The 22,821-nt window shown below is 36.2% G+C and overlaps 1 protein-coding gene across 2 annotated transcripts in view; it reads left to right on the top strand.

Moving 5' to 3' along the window:
* Positions 1-22,821, top strand: part of LOC149803948 (uncharacterized) — a 130,066-nt gene that overhangs the window by 12,622 nt on the left and 94,623 nt on the right. For both annotated transcript variants that reach the window (XM_089953766.1, XM_089953764.1), the window contains exons 2-6: positions 1,862-2,030; positions 10,661-10,727; positions 11,908-11,983; positions 14,024-14,119; positions 21,667-21,742. In XM_089953766.1, coding sequence (XP_089809892.1) covers positions 1,862-2,030; positions 10,661-10,727; positions 11,908-11,983; positions 14,024-14,119; positions 21,667-21,742 — 484 coding nt within the window. The remainder of the gene's footprint in view (positions 1-1,861; positions 2,031-10,660; positions 10,728-11,907; positions 11,984-14,023; positions 14,120-21,666; positions 21,743-22,821) is intronic.

Below are 22,821 nucleotides of genomic sequence, written 5' to 3'. Positions count from 1 at the left end.
ACTTGTTCATGTATATATAATTATTTTCGTGAGTTTAATTTGGAATAAGATGGTTATACGACTGTGGCACAGGTTCCATCATCAGAAACTTTAATAAACGTCTGAGATGAATTCTCTGTCACATTCATCGTTTATCTATTAACTTACTTTCCAATTTTAATGTTCAATTAGTACTGTAATATCTCTTTATTAAAATATAATTTTACAGTTATATTATATTTTAATTGAATTTTTTCCTTGGTTGTGTTCAATTTTATTGACTTACTTATAAAGAAGAGGTTAGCGGATAGATCCCTTTCGGGTATCATTTTTCATATGATTAAGGGCACAACAATTGTGGCTGTTCAAAGCGGGATAAAAGGGGATACAGAGAAAATCCACCTAGTTCTAACTATACCAGACATGTACAGTAATCATAGGTGTTGACTAGATTAATTTGAATAACTGGGCACCTCTTATGCGAGTTCTCAAATAAGATATCACTGGGTCTGGATAACGAGTGTTTTCTTTTGTCAGACTCTTAGGAAGCTTAATTCAGAAATAACCAGGTCTAATTTACAGGTTGTTTCTTTTGTTGACTTTCAGTAAAGCTTAATTCAAAAGTGAATAGGTCTGGTTTTAAGGTTTATTCTTTGTTAAGCCAAACACTTGTTGCAGATTAAGTTTTCCCAGTTTTAAACTCTCCATAACCCCAAAGATTATACAAGAAGTGTGTAAGCTTATCTCCTGGACTTAAAAAAAAACAAACAACGAAACAACAGTTAAACCATTGCCCCAAAGATATGTACCTTAGACATTATACAAATATCTCACATTGCATGGTTTATGTCACTGCATGTCAGTACATGGTACATTTAGAAGTCTAGGTCTAAATTATGAAAAAAGGTACCAGCACCAAGAACTAACTTCAGTTATCACCATCCAAGACTTATTTGCTGACCTGGTCATATAAAACTTCACATTCCAACTGTACTAGAATTGTCATATGTTATGTATATATTATGTGCTGACTTATTTTAGTTTATGCTTTTATGTTGTAAAGAAAATATTTACATACCTAACATTTGTCCTTGATTATAAGTTGTAAACATGTTTACATGACAAGAGTTCAAGGTCAATCTTGTTTCCGTTGGAAATCTTCAGTTGTATTATGTTTTAGGCCAAATTAAAAAATGTATAAATGAGGATTTGATGATATGATAACCAAATAATTGGTTCCTGTTTTAGATGAGTCTGTCAGGTATAATTCAAAAGGAATTATTTATTTTAAATATTCATTGGAATTTTTAAATTGCTCATTGATTTTTGTATTAATATATTACTTTGTAGCTTTTAAAACTCATTCAAAGACATTCTAGATTGCATCATTATGTTACAAGACTATTGGAATTCATTTAGAACATTCTGTATATTTGGAGTCATGATAGGATAATATTTAGGATTATTTGCAATTTTATTCATTTTCCAGTGCATCAAATTAGGTATATATCAATAGAAATTAAATTTCACAACTATAAGAGCACCATATTAATTTTCAGGGAAAAATGTTTGTCAGGAGCCATCAGAATTTCATATATATATATATATATATATATATATATATATATATATATATATATATATATATATATGATGTTATCTGATAAAAATTAGTCTATGACGAAGACAGCAAGGCTATCCAAGCAAGGCAGCTTAAAATTTAAAGTTTTCTTTCAGAAGTTGTTGTTGCCAGTAAGACTAAGAGGTTATTATTTGAAGTATAAAAAAAAACAGCAGGGCTGTCCAGCCAAGACCTTAATAAGTTGCTGTTACCTGGTAGAGATTAGTCAAGGCAGTTCTAAGTTTCAATTTTTGCTTACAGAAGTTGCTGTTACCTGATAAAGGTTACTCCTTGAAGAAGACAGCAGGGCTGTCCAGACAAGACAGCTCTCAATGTGGGGGAAGGATCAGGATAAACCTGGGTCATATTAACATTAACTGTCATGAAGCAGACACTGGATACACTCCACTGATCATAGCTGTTCTGAATGGTAATCATTGAAGCAGTTATCTACGGGTAGTTTAACACTCTAATTTCTCAAGTTATGTTTGTTTATTGAATGTACCAAACAAATATTATTCTTTGGAATTTTTTGTTTTTGATCCTGCTCTTATTTAATTTTTATCTTTATCGTTATCTGCCTGTGTATTGTTATCTGCCTGTGTTATCATTATCTGTCTGTTTATTTTATTTTGCTTTTGTTTGCCTTTGGAACTGTATTCCTGTTTTATTTGGTGCTGCATCCTGCATTTCTGTGAGTTGTTTTCGTAAGTAATTATGTACGGTATCATTGATATGACTCAAAGTGGTGTTATAATTGATTATACTCCTTGGAGAAAATCCTGTATGTAGCAGAACAAGCATAAAGCTTCTCATAAATTTAATTGCATCTTTTGAAATGGTGGAGGGGAATGCCATTCAGTTTAATCTGCTCAGTGTGTCACCTCCATTGAACAATCACTGTTCTTCAACAGCCATACTCTCAAGGTCCTCCCAAATTAGTTTCAGGTGTCAGTTAAATTGTCATGCTCACTCATTCGGGTGTCAGTTAAATTGTCATGCTCAGTCATTGTTTCTGCAAACAGATCAGTGATCTGTTAATAATTGGTTAATCAGATTACATGATGTCTTACCAAGCCTGAAGTCTGGAAATAATTGGTTTATCTAACTGCATGATGTCTTGCCAAGCCTGAAGTCTGGAAATAATTGGTTTGTCTAACTGCATGATGTCTTGCCAAGCCTGAAGTCTGGAAATAATTGGTTTATCTAACTGCATGATGTCCTGCCAAAACTGTGACATTTTTTTCAAACAGCTTGAAGTCTGAAATAGAAATAAAATTTAAACTAAAATTTGTCACAGAAATGGTTATTGATTAATTGGCTATTTCACACAAAGCACATTTTTATTTTACTTGTCAGTGTAGGCATGATATGTGTATTAATATCTGTTAATGGCAGCCATGGTGTTCATTAAAACATGTTTTCTTCGTGTTTTTTCTACCACCCTATCTTGAACACTATTTACCCCCACAGTTCAAATCATAATGGTAATTACCTCCATATCTCAAACACTTACGAGTGAGCAGTCATAATTACTGGCACAAAAGTAATTACCTTCATATCTCAGTATAGACTGATAAAGCCTCGCTAATACATATACATAAAAGATTGATGTGTTATTTCAGCAGGAACAAAAACATTTCTGTGGCAAAATGAAAGCTGTTTTATCATGAGTACATATCATGGAGTGACTTTGTGCTTTTGAAAATGTGAAGAGGTGTCAGTGACTATGAACTGTCAAAATTGAGAAGAGGTGTCAATAACTGTGTACTGTCAAAAATGTAAAGAAGTGTCAGTGACTTTGTGTCCTGTCAAAAATGTAAAGAAGTGTCAGTGACTTTGTGTACTGTCAAAAATGTAAAGAAGTGTCAGTGACTTTGTGTATTGTCAAAAATGTAAAGAAGTGTCAGTGACTTTGTGTATCATTAAACATGCAAAGGTGTCTGTGACTTTGTGTACTGTTAAAAATGTGAAGACTCGTTAATGACTGTGTACTGTCAAAAATGTGAAGAAGTGTCAGTGACTTTGTGTACTGTTAAATATGTGAAGAAGTGTCTGTGATTTACTTCTGAAGGTTTCCAGCAGTCGTGTACAGTTTTTATTGATCTCATCAAACAGGCATTAATTGCTTTCTCTCTCTATCTCTATCTCTTTTTCTCTCTCCCCCCCCCCCAACTTTTACTCATGGACAAAAACCATTGATTCAGAAGGAGTCTTCAAAATGGTAAACTTACATGTTCCATTGATTCAAAAGGAGAATTCAAAATGGTAAACTTACATGTTCCATTGATTCAAAAGGAGTCTTCAGAATGGTAAACTTACATGTTTTTGTTATATAAAGACAATCTGAAAAAATAAAAAAGTTAGATTATACATATATATACTGTTATGACCCTATGGTCTTAAACTAATTAACAGAAAAGAGTGAAAACAAACAAGGTTTGTAAAAATTATACAAATATTTCTTTCCCTAAAATTCAAAGTGTGAATTTAAAAAGAACTTACAGTATTGTGAATTAAATCCCAAATAGTCTTAAAAGTACTATCAAACATCCAAAAGTATAGCATTCTGTAAGAATTCCAATGGTTCTCAGAAGGAATTCCTATTTTGAATGTGCTGATGTACCAATAGCCTGGAATATTGTTCATGTGCTAACATATTGATGTATTAACCCTTTACCTCATACAACCGTCTTTGGTCGCCTCTACAAAAGTCGCATCGAAGCACCTTTTGACGCTTCTACAAAAGTCCCATGGAAGCGCCTTTTGACGTCAGCTGTAAAGATCAGCCATTTTAAGCTGGTTTTCGTAGCGCCACCTTCAGGGAAAACCCCTTATTAGATACTACATTCATTTCTGCGAATGACAATTATGTCAGATCATGTGGTCACTGTTTTTGTACTGGTTGATATCTGTTATTTAAAGTAACTGGGTCATAATCTCCACTCTCCAAAATGGCGGTCACGGATTTCATTTAGTACTTACGAAGTTTTCATGATTAGAATCACAACTATGAAAGATTCAATAACCCAGGTATAGGCTCTCATATTGATATAGACTGCAGTTAGTTTTTATAAATTATCAAATTTAAATGACTTAGTGATGTAGACACAGACGAAAAACTTGTAAATTTCGAGTATGAGAAATGGCAGCTACGGTTGGTGACACGGCCTCACTGACATGACAGTGAACGACTTCTCTCCAGATTTTAAAGTACATAACAAATTCTTCCGTGATAAATAATTACACAGCTATAACAATCGGACTTTACTCTTAAATTGTTCCACATATAATAGATGTGTGCCAAAAATGTAAAATGGTTAAAATTGCTGTTAAACGTAAGATACACTACATTGCTTAACAGTTCACAGGCAGGCCTATGCGTATGCGGTCGACTAGGTAACAGGTGTTCTATTTATAGCAAGCTGCACTTTGTCACTATGCTCTATGAGGTAAAGGGTTACAATGACTTAATCCAAAATGTCTGTAAATGAATTCACAATAGTCCAAAAATATTATTGAGCACTTTGTAATTCCAGTGAATAATTTAAATAAATAAATCCTCTCAAATTAAAACTGAACACAACTAAAATACTGATTCCTTTAAAAACTGATGTTAAAATAGGAATAAAGAGTTTCTGTTTACTTTTCATTTTCATAAAAGCCACAATATGAAAACCATAATGAGAGTAAAAAGTTCATTTCTTGGACATTCTGAATTATCAACAAAATAACAAATAGTGCAAAACTAGTTTCTAACTAGCTTTAGTGCTTTTGACTCTAAATGAATCCTTTTCAAAGACAAATACAAAACACAGACAAGAAACACAGAACATACAAAAGTGTTAAGGTTGCAGAATTTTGCATGATTATTTATTCAGGAATAAAAGTTTCAACTAATTGGTTTCAACTTGATACTGATGCTGAAACATATTTTATATTGACCTAGAAATCGATGAGCCATATTGCCATCTGTATTTTAATAATTTTTTGCGTAACCACAATTATATCCTGGATATTTCATTGTTTTAGTTGTAATTAGGGGCTGTTGGATGACTAATAAGCTAATTGAAAGAATTATTTAAATGAAAAGGTGCCAGCTGCAAAGGTAGATGATTTTATTTGTGCCTGGCTTCTTTTTCTAGTCTTCTTGGTTTAAACCACTTGGTTTCAGTGTTCTGTTGTGGGGAGTCTAGTAAGATTTCGTTTCTTTCCTGGTTTTGGGACTCCAGTTGGGTTGTGAGCAATTGCAATGTGTTACACCACTGAACGTGTGGCCACGGGAAGATAAACGTTCTGCAACAGGATTTCTTTGCAGCATCGTTGTCATGAATCAGATCTGTGAAGATTGATCCTTTTGTGTAAGTTTTCAGTTTCTCCGACATAATGAAGGCTTACATTTAATGAGAAAAATTACATTCTCTGTTTCGCTCATTCTGTTTGGACCCCGTGTATGTTCAGTTTTTCACTAAAATGGTGCAAATGTGGCTTTCAAGACATCCATCTTGATATTGTTATTGCTAATTCTACTGATTGGATGGCCATCTTGAAATGGGAATTTCAGTTTAAAGACATCAAGTTGGTCCTGGAAGAAAATGGAGCCAGTCTGATGTCCACTAAGACCACCACTCATCGTGGAGCTAATCTGATGTTCACTAAGAACACCACTCATCGTGGAGCTAATCTGATTTCCACTAAGACCACCACTCTTCATGGAGCCAGACTGATGTCCACTAAGACCACCACTCATCGTGGAGCTAATCTGATGTCCACTAAGACCACCACTCATCATGGAGCTAATCTGATCTCCACTAAGACCACCACTCATCGTGGAGCCAATCTGATGTCCACTAAGACCACCACTCATCGTGGAGCTAATCTGATGTCCACTAAGACCACCACTCATCGTGGAGCTAATCTGATCTCCACTAAGACCACGACTCATCGTGGAGCCAATCTGATGTCCACTAAGACCACCACTCATCGTGGAGCTAATCTGATATCCACTAAGACCACCACTCATCATGGAGCTAATCTGATCTCCACTAAGACCACCACTCATCGTGGAGCCAATCTGATGTCCACTAAGACCACCACTCATTGTGAAAAATGATGTTATTGCTACTCCTCCTGAATGGAGTCATGATAAAGTGATGTGGAGTTTTCACTGAAAGACCTCATATACTTCTAGCCGGCTTTATGTGTGCTGATCTGACATCCAAAATGGGCTTTGATAATCATCTTGAAATTTTGTACTGAGTTTATTTTAGGTTGTGCTCTTGCACCAGTGACCATTATTTCTCAGCATTGTTGTAAGAAAGTTCCCTGTATAGCACCCATAAGGGTGCATAATAAAGACCCAAGAAAATAACGATGATCCCATTGTTAATGAATTAAGCATGCTCATTGACAAAGAAGGATAAGACAATCATTTCTATTGGCTGGCAGAAGCGACTTGCTGATTTTGATTGGCTTTGGCACCTATCAGGAGCACATGGTTGATGATTATTGATAGAAAATATAAAAAAGATAAGTTGAAATCTTCAGCAAAGACTGCTAAATTAATGTACATATACAGGCAGGAAAAAGTAATGACTCGAATATCTAAGATAAATTATAGAGTAGAATGGTTACGCAAGCATGAGAAATAAAAATCACAGCACTGAAGGCTCATCACGAGGAATTCTGATATGTATCACAGGTACTTGAGTCAGCAGTTTGAAACTGGTGTCAAAAATATTTGCTTTTCCAGCATTATTTATTGAATTAGTCCTTGTTGATTCAGTGTATTGTATGGTTTGCTATAACTTCCTTGTCAACTAAATTGATTGTACCCAATAACAGTAAACAGTTATTTTAGCAGACAATGAACTTTTCAATAATGGTGCTGTAGGCTGATTCTACAATGACTGTCAAATTATATACTACTGGAAAAGTTAATATTTATTGCCAAAATTAATAAATTCATCACAAACGTTCCTGTGATGATAATATGTGTTTGAAGTTATTGACTACCCCAGTAAACTAATAAACGGGAGGGATCTGAGTTGTTGTTTTTTTTCTTCTTCTAAATTACCCTCTTTTTTTAGATGGTAGGTGCCATTTGGCCTGGTCTGGGCCATTTGGCCTGGCATGGGCCATTTGGTTCCAGCTTTTCCATTTCTGGAATGAATATTTCATAATATGCCTACTCTACATTATGGTTGTATTGATATGCAATTTTCACGCAAAGACTTATTATGATCTTGTTAGTCCTAAAAAAAACTAAAGCTTCTCTGACATTCAGTATCAGATTTTCGTAAGTATTTCTTGTTGTGATCTACGTATTTACCACACATGTTGGGACATCATATTTGTTGGGACACCATAAATTAATTTTAAGGTAATTTTTTGTTCACTGTATCTTCTTAACACATCGCTTTTTCAAGTCATAAGTCGTGGGACACCTTTTTAAATCATTAGAAAATTACATGTCGAAAAATGCATTCCCACTGAAATTTTATTTAAAAAAATAAAAATCTGTGTACTTGAGATAAACTCTTTAATCCATGGCAGCAGCATCTCATCAACACAACCCTTTGCCTGCACGTTACTTTAGCTTTCTCATGCCGTGAAAACTTATCATTAGAGGCAACACATCTCCTGAAGTTGAAACTGCAAGGATTAAAATCATATTTTTTACAGAAAATCTGCACAAGTCATGCTAATTCTCACACTTTTAACCCCCATCTTATCGTCAGTCCATCCAGGAATGAGATCAAAGTACTCCAGACCTGCCAAATTTGATGAGACCATTTCAGTAAAGGACTCACGGTACTAATTCAACTCCAATAGTAAACATATGGAAACACTATCATACTCAAAATTCAATAACTTAAAATGTATGGGTGCTGATAATGACACCTATAATTCTTCATGCACATCTAACCTTGGTGCAAGCTTATGTGTGGAGAACACCATATGACCCACTGCACTTTGTTTACATACATGTGCATGAAACGTGTTATTGATTCTGCACCAAATGAATCAGGTGCTACTTTCAGTATTGAGTACTCCTGAGTCAAGTCTGTAAAAATGCTAAAATTGCATCAGTAGAAATTTGTCAATATTTTTTTTACATTACATATAGGATAAGCTCTCAAGAGATATTTTTCCTAAAATTTTAATTTTCATTATTAACCAATTATGGACCACCAAACCTGTAAATACTCTATTATTTCTTCACCCATTTCTAGACTGGTTCACAGTTCTTCTGTATAATTAGTACCGTGTGTCCTAAAGCAGTAGTCCTACAATGTAAGACATTTTGTTTTAGTGCTGTGTCTTACTACCCATATAATGGCATTGTATGGTGTGTTCTGATGTCGTTGACATTAGAACGAGTAGCCAAACTTTCAGGAATATCTCACGCACTTGGCAGCCTATATCGACACTCTTCCACTGATTTATGTGTAATTAATATACTTTCTGTCCTGTCTTTATCCTGGTGGAATGAAAATATGACAGTAGCAGATGGACGCATTATCATGTTCCATTGACATACATTTGAATTTGTTGCAATGCGACAGTAGTCAAGGTATGCCAAAGTATGTTTAAGTAGGTTCATGTGGGGGATATGTTTCTTGAATGAAACGAAATGTTGCTTTACAGTTCCAATAGGCATATTATATTTTTATTCATTTCATTCAATAATATAACTTAACCCGATTTCGGCATTCCCTGCTTTAATTGCTTTCCAGCCAACTGAAGTGTAGGCCAACAAAACTTGAAAATAGGTCTATTTCTTTTGTGAGAATTTGAATTTATTAGAGAAAAGACATCAGGGTAAGTAAAGTCTGACAAAAACATTATAGCTTTACTTTGTAAAGAAGCGTCACTATTGGTTGCCAGTTGTGTGTGATATTCCTGAAAATTTGACTTTTGTTACACTGTTAGTCAACATCAAAACATGCTTCACAGTATGGTTAGTCAGGCAGTAAGACCCATCACCCCCCAGAACAAAAATATCAGGCAATGTGTCTTGCACTGTAGGACTAAATAAGGCAGTTTACATTTTTCTGTAAGGTGTAACAAAATATGATAAACTGCTGATGTAAAGCTGGAAAACATATTTTAAAGGTTTTTATTTGAAACATGCAGCGAAGTTAAACATTATGTTCAACTGAACAGTTTGTAAAGTACACTTAGACTTTATTTACCATGAAACAGTTGCACAAACATCAGTTACAAACCCTATGCAGCTCAATGGCTTGTTGCTGTTTCTTGGAATTTATTTTCTCACTTCACATGATGATGGCAGTCACATCTCCCTCCATGAGAGATACTCAAATTCACACTAGCTACGATGCAATAGCGTCAACTTGGTTTGTTGTGGTTGAGGTAGGAGTAGCGATACTAATATTAGTACTAAAATTCACACATGATCTCCAATAAACATAATTGTATCCCTTCCTGCTTTTATTCACGTGAATCTAAATATTCCTTTTCATTCTTCTGTGCTGGTGATTTACGCTTTTTGAGAGGTTTAATTTCCGTTTCTTCTCCAATAAGCATCACTTGCTCAACGCCATTTTTTAAAGTTCGCATGAAAAAATGTGTGTAGTTTAAAGCACCTGAGGTACTGCTGAAAGTTAGTCTGGTTCCCTGACTAAAGCCACTAATTTTAATATGAAACCCAGATCCAAATCAAACACGAATGAAACAGTTATCCGTATTTTTCCTACAACAATATTTTTTCCATAGTTTTTATTTCATAAGTCTGTATTTTAAGGGTCATTTTTGTAAGACTTCTGGCAGATTCATTAGGGTTGGCAGGTAAAGTACACTAGAATTTCATCCATATTAATCATGTTGTTGGTGAAATCATCTTCTCTTTTGACATTCCCAAATTCATCAAATGATTTGTTTTCTCCATATCTTCTACTAAAAAATTTTGTTGCCTTATTCATATCCCTGAAATATGACAAGTTAGTCATTACTAGTTGTTACTAACTTAAGTACTGCCCATTTTGCTCAAAGCAAGTTTGAGCTTTTCTGGTATCTTCATTTATTTCTTTGCAGGTGATAAAGATATGGCTGATGACTTGATCTTTCACTCTGCAGATGTTAATAGCCAAGATATCAAGGGGTAAGCTGTGCTTCTACGTGTATAATTTGTAGCTGTGCTTATATGTGTACATAGAGTAGAAGAGCTTTAGAGATGGTTTCTCATCCATTGTCTGACCATCTGTTGACCATCTGTTGGCGAAGTTTTGTTATTGCTACTTCTCCTAAACTCCTCGGAGGATTCTCAACTTTACACACATTCATCCTGTCGTCAGTTTTGTTCTAAATCAAAATGGTGCCATCTTGGAAATCTTGTTATTGCTATTCCTTCTGAATGGATGGTCATATCAGCATGAAGTTATCATCAAGTGAATTCTTGTTATATCTTGATGGTCCTTATCATTCTAGATGGTCCTAAATGAAAATGGTACTGATCTGGCTTCACTGGCAGTCCTAAATGAAAATGGTACTGATCTGGCTTCACTGGCAGTCATCTTAAAATCTTATAATTGCTATTCCTTCCAAAAGGATGGTCATATCAGCATGAAGTTATCATGAAGTGAATTCTTGCCATGTCTGGATGGTCCTAAATGAAAATGGTACTGATCTGAACCCCATAATAGCTTCACTGGCAGTCATCTTAAAATCTTGTTATTGCTTCTTTGGAAAATAAAACCATATTGACATGGGGTTTTCACCAGATGTTTTCTTATCATTCTAGTTGGTTTTAAATGAAAATGGTGCTGAGCTGATGTCTAGTATGGCCAGTGCAATGTTCGTCTTGAAAATCTTAGCATTATTCTTCCTGATTGCATCAACATGGTCTTTTAACAGAAAGACTTCTTATGATGTATAGATGGTCCTAAATGAAAATGACACCCATCTGACATCCATTATAGCTGCCATGGCAGCCATTTTAAAAATCTTGTTATTTCCAATCCTCTGCTCACATCAACAGGGAGTTTTCAGTGAAAGATTTCTTAGGATGTTGCTCCAAACATAAAAATGGTGCAGGTCTGTTGTCCATTATAACTGCCACAGCAGCCATCTTGAAGATGTTAATGCACATCTACCTATAAATTTTTAGCTGATTTTTGATTGCTTGGACCTTTAAAAAAGTACAGATTTTATTTAGAAGTTTGATACTTAACATTTCACAAGCATCTTTAAATCATGCAATAGTTGCTCATTAAAAATAATTGCATAAATATTCCCGTGCATTGCATGTATTGTTCTAAGATTTTTTTCCCCTTTCATTGCAGGAATACTCCAATGCACATTGCAGTTTTTTGTGGAAAAGCAGATATGGTAGAAATGCTTCTTAACAATGGTGCTAAGGTTTGTCATTTCTTTAATTATTAATACATCATTTAATTCTTGTATAGTACTCATATTTTCTGTTCTTAACACCAAGACTGACACATATGTAACCTTTCTTTCATATTTGAGCACCAATGAGATTTTCCAATCTTCAATAAGATTTTTCTGATCCAGATAATAGACTTCTCTAGCACTGATAAGTGAATTGTTTGGCTATGGTAAGAAATTTTTCCAGCACCAGTAACACATTTTTCTGACCCTGATATGAGATTTTTTTCCAGTCTCAATATGAGTTTTTTCAGACTTGACAAGAGATTTTTTCAAGCCCTAATAAGAGCATTCTCCAATTCCATTATCATATTTTTCTTACAGTAAGAGATATTTATTGCTCATGGCCAAAAGGGTGTGGGGTTGTTATCCTACTAGATGGATAGATCTGATGTCACAAAACCACATGGCATCAAACCAACCCAGCTCAGTCACATGAAAACAGACAGATAAATCTGATGTCACAAAACCACATGGCATCAGACCAGCCCAGCTCGGTCACATGAAAACAGACTGATAAATCTGATGTCACAAAACCACATGGCATCAAACCAACTGAGCTCGGTCACATAAAAACAGACTGATAGATCTGATGTCACAAAACCACATGGCATCAAACCAGCCCAGCTCAGTCACATGAAAACAGATGGATAGATTTGATGTCACAAACCACATGGCATCAAACTAGCCAAGCTCAGTCACATAAAAACAGACTGATAGATATGATGTCACAAAACCACATGGCATCAAACCAGCCCAGCTCAGACACATGAAAACAGACTGATAGATCTGATGTCACAAAACCACATGGCATCAAACCAGCTCAGCTCATTCACATGAAAACAGACTGATAGATCTGATATCACAAAACCACATTGCATCAAACCAACCCAGCTCAATCGCATGAAAACAGACTGATAGATCTGATGTCACAAAACCACATGGCATCAAACCAACTGAGCTCGGTCACATAAAAACAGACTGATAGATCTGATGTCACAAAACCACTTGGCATCAAACCAACCCAGCTCAATAACATGAAAACAGACTGATAGATCTGATGTCACAAAACCACATGGCATCAAACCAACCCAGCTCAGTCACATGAAAACAGACTGATAGATCTGATGTCACAAAACCACATGGCATCAAACCAGCCCAGCTCAGTCACATGAAAACAGACTGATAGATTGTGGTATTATTGTTTTATTGTTATCTTTATTTTATGTTTTACTATATCTTTATTTTATTTGTTTACTATTATCTGTATTTTAAATGTTTTACTATAATCTTTAATTTTATGTGTGATCTTTATCTTAAATTTTATATTTAGACTCTACAAGAATTTTAACATCTTTTTGTGTTCAATTTTTATATAACTGTACATTTATTTCAAAGTGTTTGACTTCTGATATTTTATTTCTTTCAACGTAACGTTTAGTTAGCACCTTATAGCCACTATTATGCTGATGTGTCATGAAACGTTAATGCATATATATGGGTAACGTTATCAAGATAGTTTTCTGAAAATTGGGAGATGTTCCAACATGTCTATAGTAAAGTATAAGATAGTTGCTCTAACGAACTTAGAATTAATAGATCAAAAGTGTAATGCCAATTTCTTTGACTATGTGACTATTTTACATGTTAATTGACTATGTGACTATTTTACAGGTTCTTTGACTATGTGACTATTTTGCATGTTAATTGACTATGTGGCTATTTTAAATGTTGATTGGACTATGTGACTATATTACAGGTTCATTGACTATGTGACTATTTTACATGTTGATTGGACTATGTGACTATGTTACAGGTTGATTGACTATGTGACTATTTTATAGGTTCATTGACCATGTGACTTTCACAGGTTAATTGTCTATGTGACTATTGTGAAGGTTAGTTGGTTATGTAATTATTTTACAGGTTCATTGACTATGTGACTATTTTACAGGTTAATTGACTATATGACTATTTTACAGGTTCATTGACTATGTGACTATTTTACAGGTAAACCTGCAAAATAGTAACGGTAATACACCACTCCATGTGGCATGTCAGAGTTCCGATGACCAAACATTTGTGATAGTGCTGAAACTACTGAAGGTAATGCCATTCTTTATTTTTATGATCATGTCACATGCACTGTCATGTCACATGTATCTCTGTGTCAATGCTTTGTTACAATATCACAAGCTTCTCTACATACATTTTGATGCATGTACTATGCTTGATATAACATCACATGCACTGATCAAGTTACATGTAGCTGTGTGAATGCTTTGTTACAATATCTCACACTACTCTGCATATATTTCATAAAAGCTTTTGTTTATTATTATCATGTCAAATGCACTGATCAGATGACATCTGGTTACAGAGGGATTTCCCAATTACACTTTTCGTGCTGCTTTAGATTCCAGTCACACATTTCATTTTGAATAAGATTCCTGTCACACTTTCAATACTTAAGATTCCATTCACACTTTTCATACTACTTGAGGTTTCAGTCACACTATTCATACTTAAGATTCCATTCACACTTTTCATACTACTTGAGGTTTCAGTCACACTATTCATACTTAAGATTCCATTCACACTTTTCATACTACTTGAGGTTTCAGTCACACTATTCATACTTAAGATTCCATTCACACTTTTCATACTACTTAAGAGTCCATTCACACTTTTCATACTACTTGAGGTTTCAGCCACACTATTCATACTTAAGTTTTCAGTCACACTTCTTCATAATGTTTAAGATTCCTGTCACACTTTTCATACTTTCTTTAAAAGTAGCATACTCAATCCTCCAAGTAACTTAACATGATACTCACTGTCAATTCATCCTTATTTGTGGCTTACGATTTTACATTGATTTGGTTGCTGATAACCAGAAATATATTGGCCCAAGAGTGATTATTATGGTACTGTATGATCACCACCATTGTCCACAAATTCAAGTACTGCTAAAATTGCCATTTGTTTAAAAAAACCACAAAAATTATCACCCCTGAAAATACAATGAATCTGCAGTATTCTAAATGGTACTGTAAACTTTCCCATTTTCAGTTAACTTCCTGCTTCATGGCTCAAATTAGGGTCAGAAAAATAGAGAAAAGTAACTCCAACATCCTGATAAAAATGAGAGAGAGAAAGAAAGTAAATGAGTGATGGAAAAAATAGATGTACAATGTAATTTTCGTTGACAAATATTTATATAAGTAAGATATCAGTAAATAGTCTTTGCCAACATCGAGAGAAATTGTTTTCACATGAACTACAGGAGAATGCTCAACTAATTTATTTTTAAATTAATGTACAATATTGTACAAACAATGGTCTTTATTAAGTATTGTACATTCAAATAATTGTCTTTGGAAAAGGTTGCTTTCTGTTTATAATGTAATCCAATCAGTATGTAGGCAGATCCTTGAAGAACCGAGCACACACTGCAAAATTCCTACATAAACATATTAAAATATTTTTAATTACTGGTAATTATTTAATTTTCGCTTATGTCCTCATTCATTAGCTTCTCACCCAGTTGTTTCAGGATCACCAAGCTGTAAGGCTATGTGAGTTTATTGTAATGTCCTTTGCTGTCCGTGATCTGTCACCATTCATCTGTCATTCCACTCATGGTCTGTAATCATTCATCAGTCACCCCACTCCCACTTGTCCACATGCTGTCATCATTCATCTATCATTCCACTCATGGTTGTCTATGGTCTGTCATCATTCATCTGTCATTCCACTCATGGTTGTCCACATGCTGTCATCATTCATCTATCATTCCACTCATGGTTGTCTATGGTCTGTCATCATTCATCAGCCACCCCACTCCCACTTGTCCACGTGCTGTCATCATTCATCTATCATTCCACTCATGGTTGTCTATGGTCTGTCATCATTCATCAGTCACCCCACTCCCACTTGTCCATGTGCTGTCATCACTCATCTATCATTCCACTCATGGTTGTCTATGGTCTGTCATCATTCATCAGTCACCCCACTCCCACTTGTCCACGTGCTGTCATCACTCATCTATCATTCCACTCATGGTTGTCTATGGTCTGTCATCATTCATCAGTCACCCCACTCCCACTTGTCCACGTGCTGTCATCATTCATCTGTCATTCCACTCACAGTTGTTACAGCTTCATCTCAGAAACCACTACATCAATTTGCATCAGGAACTTTACTGTAAGTAATATGGCATCAGGAATTTTACTGTAAGTGATATGGCATCAGGAATTTTACTGTAAGTGATATGGCATCAGGAATTTTACTGTAAGTGATATGGCATCAGGAATTTTACTGTAAGTGATTTGGCATCAGGAATTTTACTGTAAGTGATTTGGCATCAGGAATTTTACTGTAAGTGATATGGCATCAGGAATTTTACTGTAAGTGATTTGGCATCAGGAATTTTACAGTAAGTGATATGGCATCAGGAATTTTCAGATTTTTCCAGTGGATACTGATGAGTCATCCAATTTTGACCACATTACTCAAAAGAAGAAATTTAAATAATTCCTTTTTGAAAATTAAATAACATAATTTGACCAAGTTTGAAAATTAATTAACCTAATTTGTCCAAGCTTAAAAATTAGTTAAAAAAATTTGACCAAGTTTGATATTATCTTGGCCTGAAGGTCTTTTCGTTTTTGCTCAAATGGTGCTCTGCCATCAAATAAGGATACCATTACATTAAAACATAATATCTTAAAAATCATTTGGACGATTTAACTGAATTTGAGAGAAACATTCTGCCATCGATGGTTTTCAGTTGTTTTTTCATAACGGATGCCTATCTAACTTACAATATGGCTGTCAATATTAAAACTTGAAACATCTAAAAATGACTTCGCAAATACAGTTCAATAGAGTTTGAGCACATTTGACAGAAATCATACTGGCATATGGCTTTCATTTTTATGTAAATAATGTTGATCTGCAATCAAATATGGTTAATACTAAAAATGTAAAAGATTTAAATTTACTTTTTCTTGAAAATCGCAGAGCAGAATTTGTTTTATTTTGAAAATATTTATCTTAGATTGTAGTGCTTATAGTTTCTTACAACTAATGATCAGGTATATTTGTCATAATTGACTGCTCCAAAACACCTGAACAGTCTAAGTTTGACTGTATTTGAAAGAAATCATTCTGGCGTGAAGACCCTTCTGATTTGTGATGATGATGATGATGATGTTCCTCCATCTGTGTTGATGAGGACCATTTAATGTCGTCAATTAACTGGGGGGGGGGCCGGAGATGGCTTATCAGTCTGATCTGGGCCCGGAAGAGTCTGTTGCAGTGGGGACATGGATGTGCAGGTTGCTGACCAGGAGTTGCAGAACTGATGTTCCTGGATTAACGCAGATCACATTTTCCAGCTGCATCCACCAGTCTTTTCTGCTCAAAGGCTTCCACACCAGCGTTGACTTGACTGCGCCAAGCAGATTTGTTAGCAGCGACACTCTCTCAGCTGTCAGGATCAATGCCTAGGTTCTTCATCAAAGTCTTGAGGGTGTACTTATATCTCTTTTTTTGACCACCATGAGATCTTTTGCCTTGTTGTACCTCTCCATAGAACACCTTCTTAAGTAGACGTTCTACCGACATGCGGACAACATGGCCAGCCCATCGGAGTTGTGCCTTGCACAGCATGGTGTGGATGCTTGTCATGCCGGCCTTAGTAAGCTGTTTGGTACCTTGTCCTGCCATCTTATTTTCAGTAGTTTCCTCAGGGAGCTCATATGAAAGTGGTTCAGTTTTTTATCATGGCTGCTCTACACAGTCCAAGTCTTGCAAGCATAAAAGAGGGTAGGGAGAACAACCACTGCGTAGACTTTGAGTTTGGTGGCAAGCTTGATGCCTCTCCTATCCCAGACATTTGAGCGGAGTCTGCCAAATGCTATGCTGGCTTTGGCAATCCTGGTGTTGACCTCATCGTCTATATGGACTGCTTGTGAGAGGGTGCTGCAGAGGTATGTGAACCTGTCAACATTTTTGAGCTTTTGGCCATTGACAGTGATGGATGGTTCCAGGTAATCATCTCCAGGAGCTGGCTGATGCAGAAACTCGGTCTTGCTGGTAGTGATGGTCAGTCCAAAGTTGGAGCACGCTGTGGAAAAGAGATCCATGCTCTGTTGCATGCCTGACTCCATGCTGGAGTTGAGGGCACAGTCATCTGCAAACAGCAGGTCGAGAATGTTCTCAACTTGGACTTTGGTTTTGGCTTGGAGCCTCCTCAGGTTGAACAACTTCCCATCCAGACGGTATCTGAGACCTACTCCAACACTGCTGTCCTTGAAAGCATCCATCAACATTACCAGAAATAGAAAAATAACTTTTTCTCCTAAACTGTTGAAAAAAAATTGATCTAACTTTGGTTTCTACACAGTTATCAAGTACTTCTGAAAGAGGACAGGTGTTGGATGAAGTTATTTGCATTTTCATCAAGCACATTGGAGAAAATGTTGACATACATTGCTTCCTTTATATACTGCATCAGAAATCACTTTATATACAGTATTAGAGAAACAGTGTGCCTTCCAAAGCAGAAAAACTGGTGGAAATGACTGCTTCCATGTGCTTGAGAGATAAACTTGAACTAGACAAAAGTACACTAAGTTCAGCAGTTATTGAAGCATACAGTTCATTTTGCCAGAGTAGACAATATTAACTTCTGAAAGTGCAGTATATGAATTAAAAAATATCGAGACAAAACCTTCAGGTTATTGGCTTTTTTTCTCCAATTTACCTCTGAAAACCATGGAGTGAAAATGACTAGTGGAGCTAGCAGTCTTTGGAGAGATGCACATCTGAAGCAAGGCCATGCTGTATACTCTCCAACCCCAAATGCACCCATCAATCATACACCAAAATAATGGGATTTAAAGTTCTTTAAACAATGCTAATTTATATACAAGGTCTTTCTTTCTAAAAAAACAAGGATTACCAGTTAGGAAAATCTGGAGGAAAAAAAATTCTTTTCAACTCCAACTAAAGTATGAAACTGTAAAGCAGAAGCTTAAAAGAATACAAATTATACTTTTTTGCTGTCCAATATGGCTGCCATTACTAAAAGTCAGAAATGCTTTACACAAATTTGGTTTATGCTCAGAATGATTGGAGCCATGTTACTTTTACAAGTAGTTTCACACCACTATAATGTAAACATTTTTAAAAACAGCATTGTGATACAGTATGTTTGTCCATCCATCTGTCTGTCCAATGTCCATCCTTATGCCATCTATTTGTTACCCTGGTAACCCTGGGTGGTAGAATATGCTACAGTGCTGGTCTTTACAAATCACTGACATCTCATCTCTATCTGTTCGAGTTTCAACCAAGATGGGTATGTGAGGAAGCTTGCCAGTACCTTCTTATGGGCATGTGAGAAAGCTTGCCAGTACCTTATGGGTATGTGAGAAAGCTTGCCAGTACCTTCTTATGGGTATGTGAGAAAGCTTGCCAGTACCTTATGGGTATGTGAGAAAGCTTGCCAGTACCTTCTTATGGGCATGTGAGAAAGCTTGCCAGTACCTTATGGGTATGTGAGAAAGCTTGCCAGTACCTTCTTATGGGTATGTGAGAAAGCTTGCCAGTACCTTCTTATGGGTATGTGAGAAAGCTTGCCAGTACCTTCTTATGGGCATGTGAGAAAGCTTGCCAGTACCTTATGGGTATGTGAGAAAGCTTGCCAGTACCTTCTTATGGGTATGTGAGAAAGCTTGCCAGTACCTTCTTATGGGTATGTGAGGAAGCTTGCCAGTACCTTCTTATGGGCATGTGAGAAAGCTTGCCAGTACCTTATGGGTATGTGAGAAAGCTTGCCAGTACCTTCTTATGGGTATGTGAGAAAGCTTGCCAGTACCTTCTTATGGGTATGTGAGAAAGCTTGCCAGTACCTTCTTATGGGCATGTGAGAAAGCTTGCCAGTACCTTATGGGTATGTGAGAAAGCTTGCCAGTACCTTCTTATGGGTATGTGAGAAAGCTTGCCAGTACCTTCTTATGGGTATGTGAGAAAGCTTGCCAGTACCTTCTTATGGGCATGTGAGAAAGCTTGCCAGTACCTTATGGGTATGTGAGAAAGCTTGCCAGTACCTTCTTATGGGCATGTGAGAAAGCTTGCCAGTACCTTCTTATGGGTATGTGAGAAAGCTTGCCAGTACCTTCTTATGGGCATGTGAGAAAGCTTGCCAGTACCTTATGGGTATGTGAGAAAGCTTGCCAGTACCTTCTTATGGGTATGTGAGAAAGCTTGCCAGTACCTTCTTATGGGCATGTGAGAAAGCTTGCCAGTACCTTCTTATGGGTATGTGAGAAAGCTTGCCAGTACCTTCTTATGGGCATGTGAGAAAGCTTGCCAGTACCTTATGGGTATGTGAGAAAGCTTGCCAGTACCTTCTTATGGGTATGTGAGAAACCTTGCCAGTGCCTTCTTGTGGGCATGTGAGAAAGCTTGCCAGTACCTTCCTAAGGGTATGTGAGAAAGCTTGCCAGTACCTTCTTAGGGTAGGTGAGAAAGCTTGCCAGTACCTTCCTATGGGTATGTGAGAAAGCTTGCCAGTACCTTCTTATGGGTATATGAGAAAGCTTGCCAGTACCTTCTTATGGGTATGTGAGAAAGCTTGCCAGTACCTTCCTATGGGTATGTGAGAAAGCTTGCCAGTACCTTCTTATGGGTATATGAGAAAGCTTGCCAGTACCTTCTTATGGGTATGTGAGAAAGCTTGCCAGTACCTTCCTATGTGTATGTGAGAAATCTTGCCAGTACCTTCTTATGGGTCAGTGGTTCTTCCTGGAGTTTTATTAGGTTCTTCGTCCACCAGCTGTAATGACTGTCATGTATTAACATGTTAAACCCAGAAAATCAAACCAAACTGTCCATTTCCCTGTCTAAAATATGTGGTGAAAATTCACCAGACTTTGAAATTATTCCTTTTTCCTATTGTAAAATATGTTCAAGAGGTGGTATTATTTTTAGTGTCCTCTCTTGGTTCCCTTGGATGGGGCCAAAAGACATACAGTATGCACTATCATTTAAATTACACTTTTATTTATTGACTGAACGTATTAAGTGGAAGACATAGTATCCGGATATTTATAAGATGCATGGCAGAATTTGGATTATGAGTCCTATATCAGTGTCAGAGTGGGGGTGAGGTGGGCATGGAGCCGTATGTGAAAAACATAGATATTAAGCCATTGAAATTGCTCTGGTTTTATTCTTGACTCTGTAATGAAGGGAAACAATTTCTTTATTATAAAAAGATGTTAGCATGTTGGCCAAACATTCATCATGCATTAAACAAATAGTTTTGTAATGATTATTATTATTATTATTATTATTATTGGGTCCCTGAGTGGTCTAAAGCGCTCACCATTCTGGATCACTGCCGTCTCGCCTCTGTCTGTGTAGGTTCGAGTCTCAGGCTCGGCTAGCGTGGGTACGTGGGAAAGCCTGCCAGTAGCTTCTTGTGGGTCTGTGGTTCTTCCCTGGGTTTTCCAGGGTTCTTCCTCCACCAGTTATACTGGCTGCCATGTATAGCCTATCTTGTGCTGAAAAATGGTGTTAAACCCTAGAACAACAACAGTAACAACAATTATTATTATTATTATTATTATTGTTTGTAGGCTGGAGCCAAAACCACTCAGTGGAACACTGCAAGAGAGATGCCTATCGATGTAGCAGCCATGTACAACAGGAGAGGTACTAAGTCTTATGTATAAAGTATAGCCATGATTACAGTGTCCAGCCATGATTACAGTGTCCAGCCATATCTTTCAGATCATCAGACTGTGCTTCAACATAAGCCCATCCACACTTTAAAATATAAACAGGAGGGAAACCATTCACTTTGGACTTGCATATTTCTGACCAGCTGAAAGTTTTAAACATACGGTAAACAGGTGGAAAACTCTACACTTTTAAGTCGCTAACCAGCTGAGAGTTTTAAATACACTTTTTAGTCAAAACTAGGTCAGTGTGACCTATATTTCACCCTCCACTGACCTCCATTAACCTTTTGATTTACTATGATCCTATTGCCTGCAGATTTATGTAACTTGGTGTGTGGATACTTCATGAGAAGTACAATATTCTTTAATCAAAACAAAGTCACTGTGACCTACATTTTATGCTCCATTCATCTTCAGTATTCTTTTCATTTAGCTCAATCTCTTCTGTACAGTGATATAACTTTGTGTGTATAATCTGTCATAAGAAGAACTATACTCAGGGTTCCCCCACGCTACTGGGAAATCGGGAAAAGTTTGGAGAAATGATAATTTATTTCCCGACTGTGAAAAGTCCTTGAATTTTGCAAATATAGATGAAAGTTCAGAAAAACCGTGAATTTTCTGCCAACACTTGACACAAGAAATAGTTAGATAATTGAACTGATCGTGATTTAAATTTATTGAGTTCTGACCAGAATATTCAGAAGTTGCAGTATGGATCATTTAGGCACTTGGCATAAACATATTCACTGAGCCAATCCAGACACTCATTGGATTAGATTCACATAATAAACTGGTTGTTTCACAGACTTCTAAGTTTGAAAACCAGTCTATCATTTCTAGAAGCTAAAATTTTGGTGGCAAAGCTGAGCCATTTACCAAATGTCCTAGAAAACCTAAACGTTGTTACATCGAGTCTTACCTGCATGAAATTGATATGAATTTTTTTTATTTTCTTAGAAATTGCGAATTTTAAGTTGTTATGTCTTTAATTTACTGAAAGACGAGATGAAACTGCAGTTTTCATGAAATGTGACCTAGTATTCGTGA

The sequence above is a fragment of the Sinohyriopsis cumingii genome, chromosome 3 (assembly GCF_028554795.1).
Source record: "Sinohyriopsis cumingii isolate HCF-2022 chromosome 3, ASM2855479v2, whole genome shotgun sequence".
In the NCBI taxonomy this organism is placed as follows: Eukaryota; Metazoa; Mollusca; class Bivalvia; order Unionida; family Unionidae; genus Sinohyriopsis; species Sinohyriopsis cumingii.
This window is presented reverse-complemented; position numbering and strand designations above follow the sequence as displayed.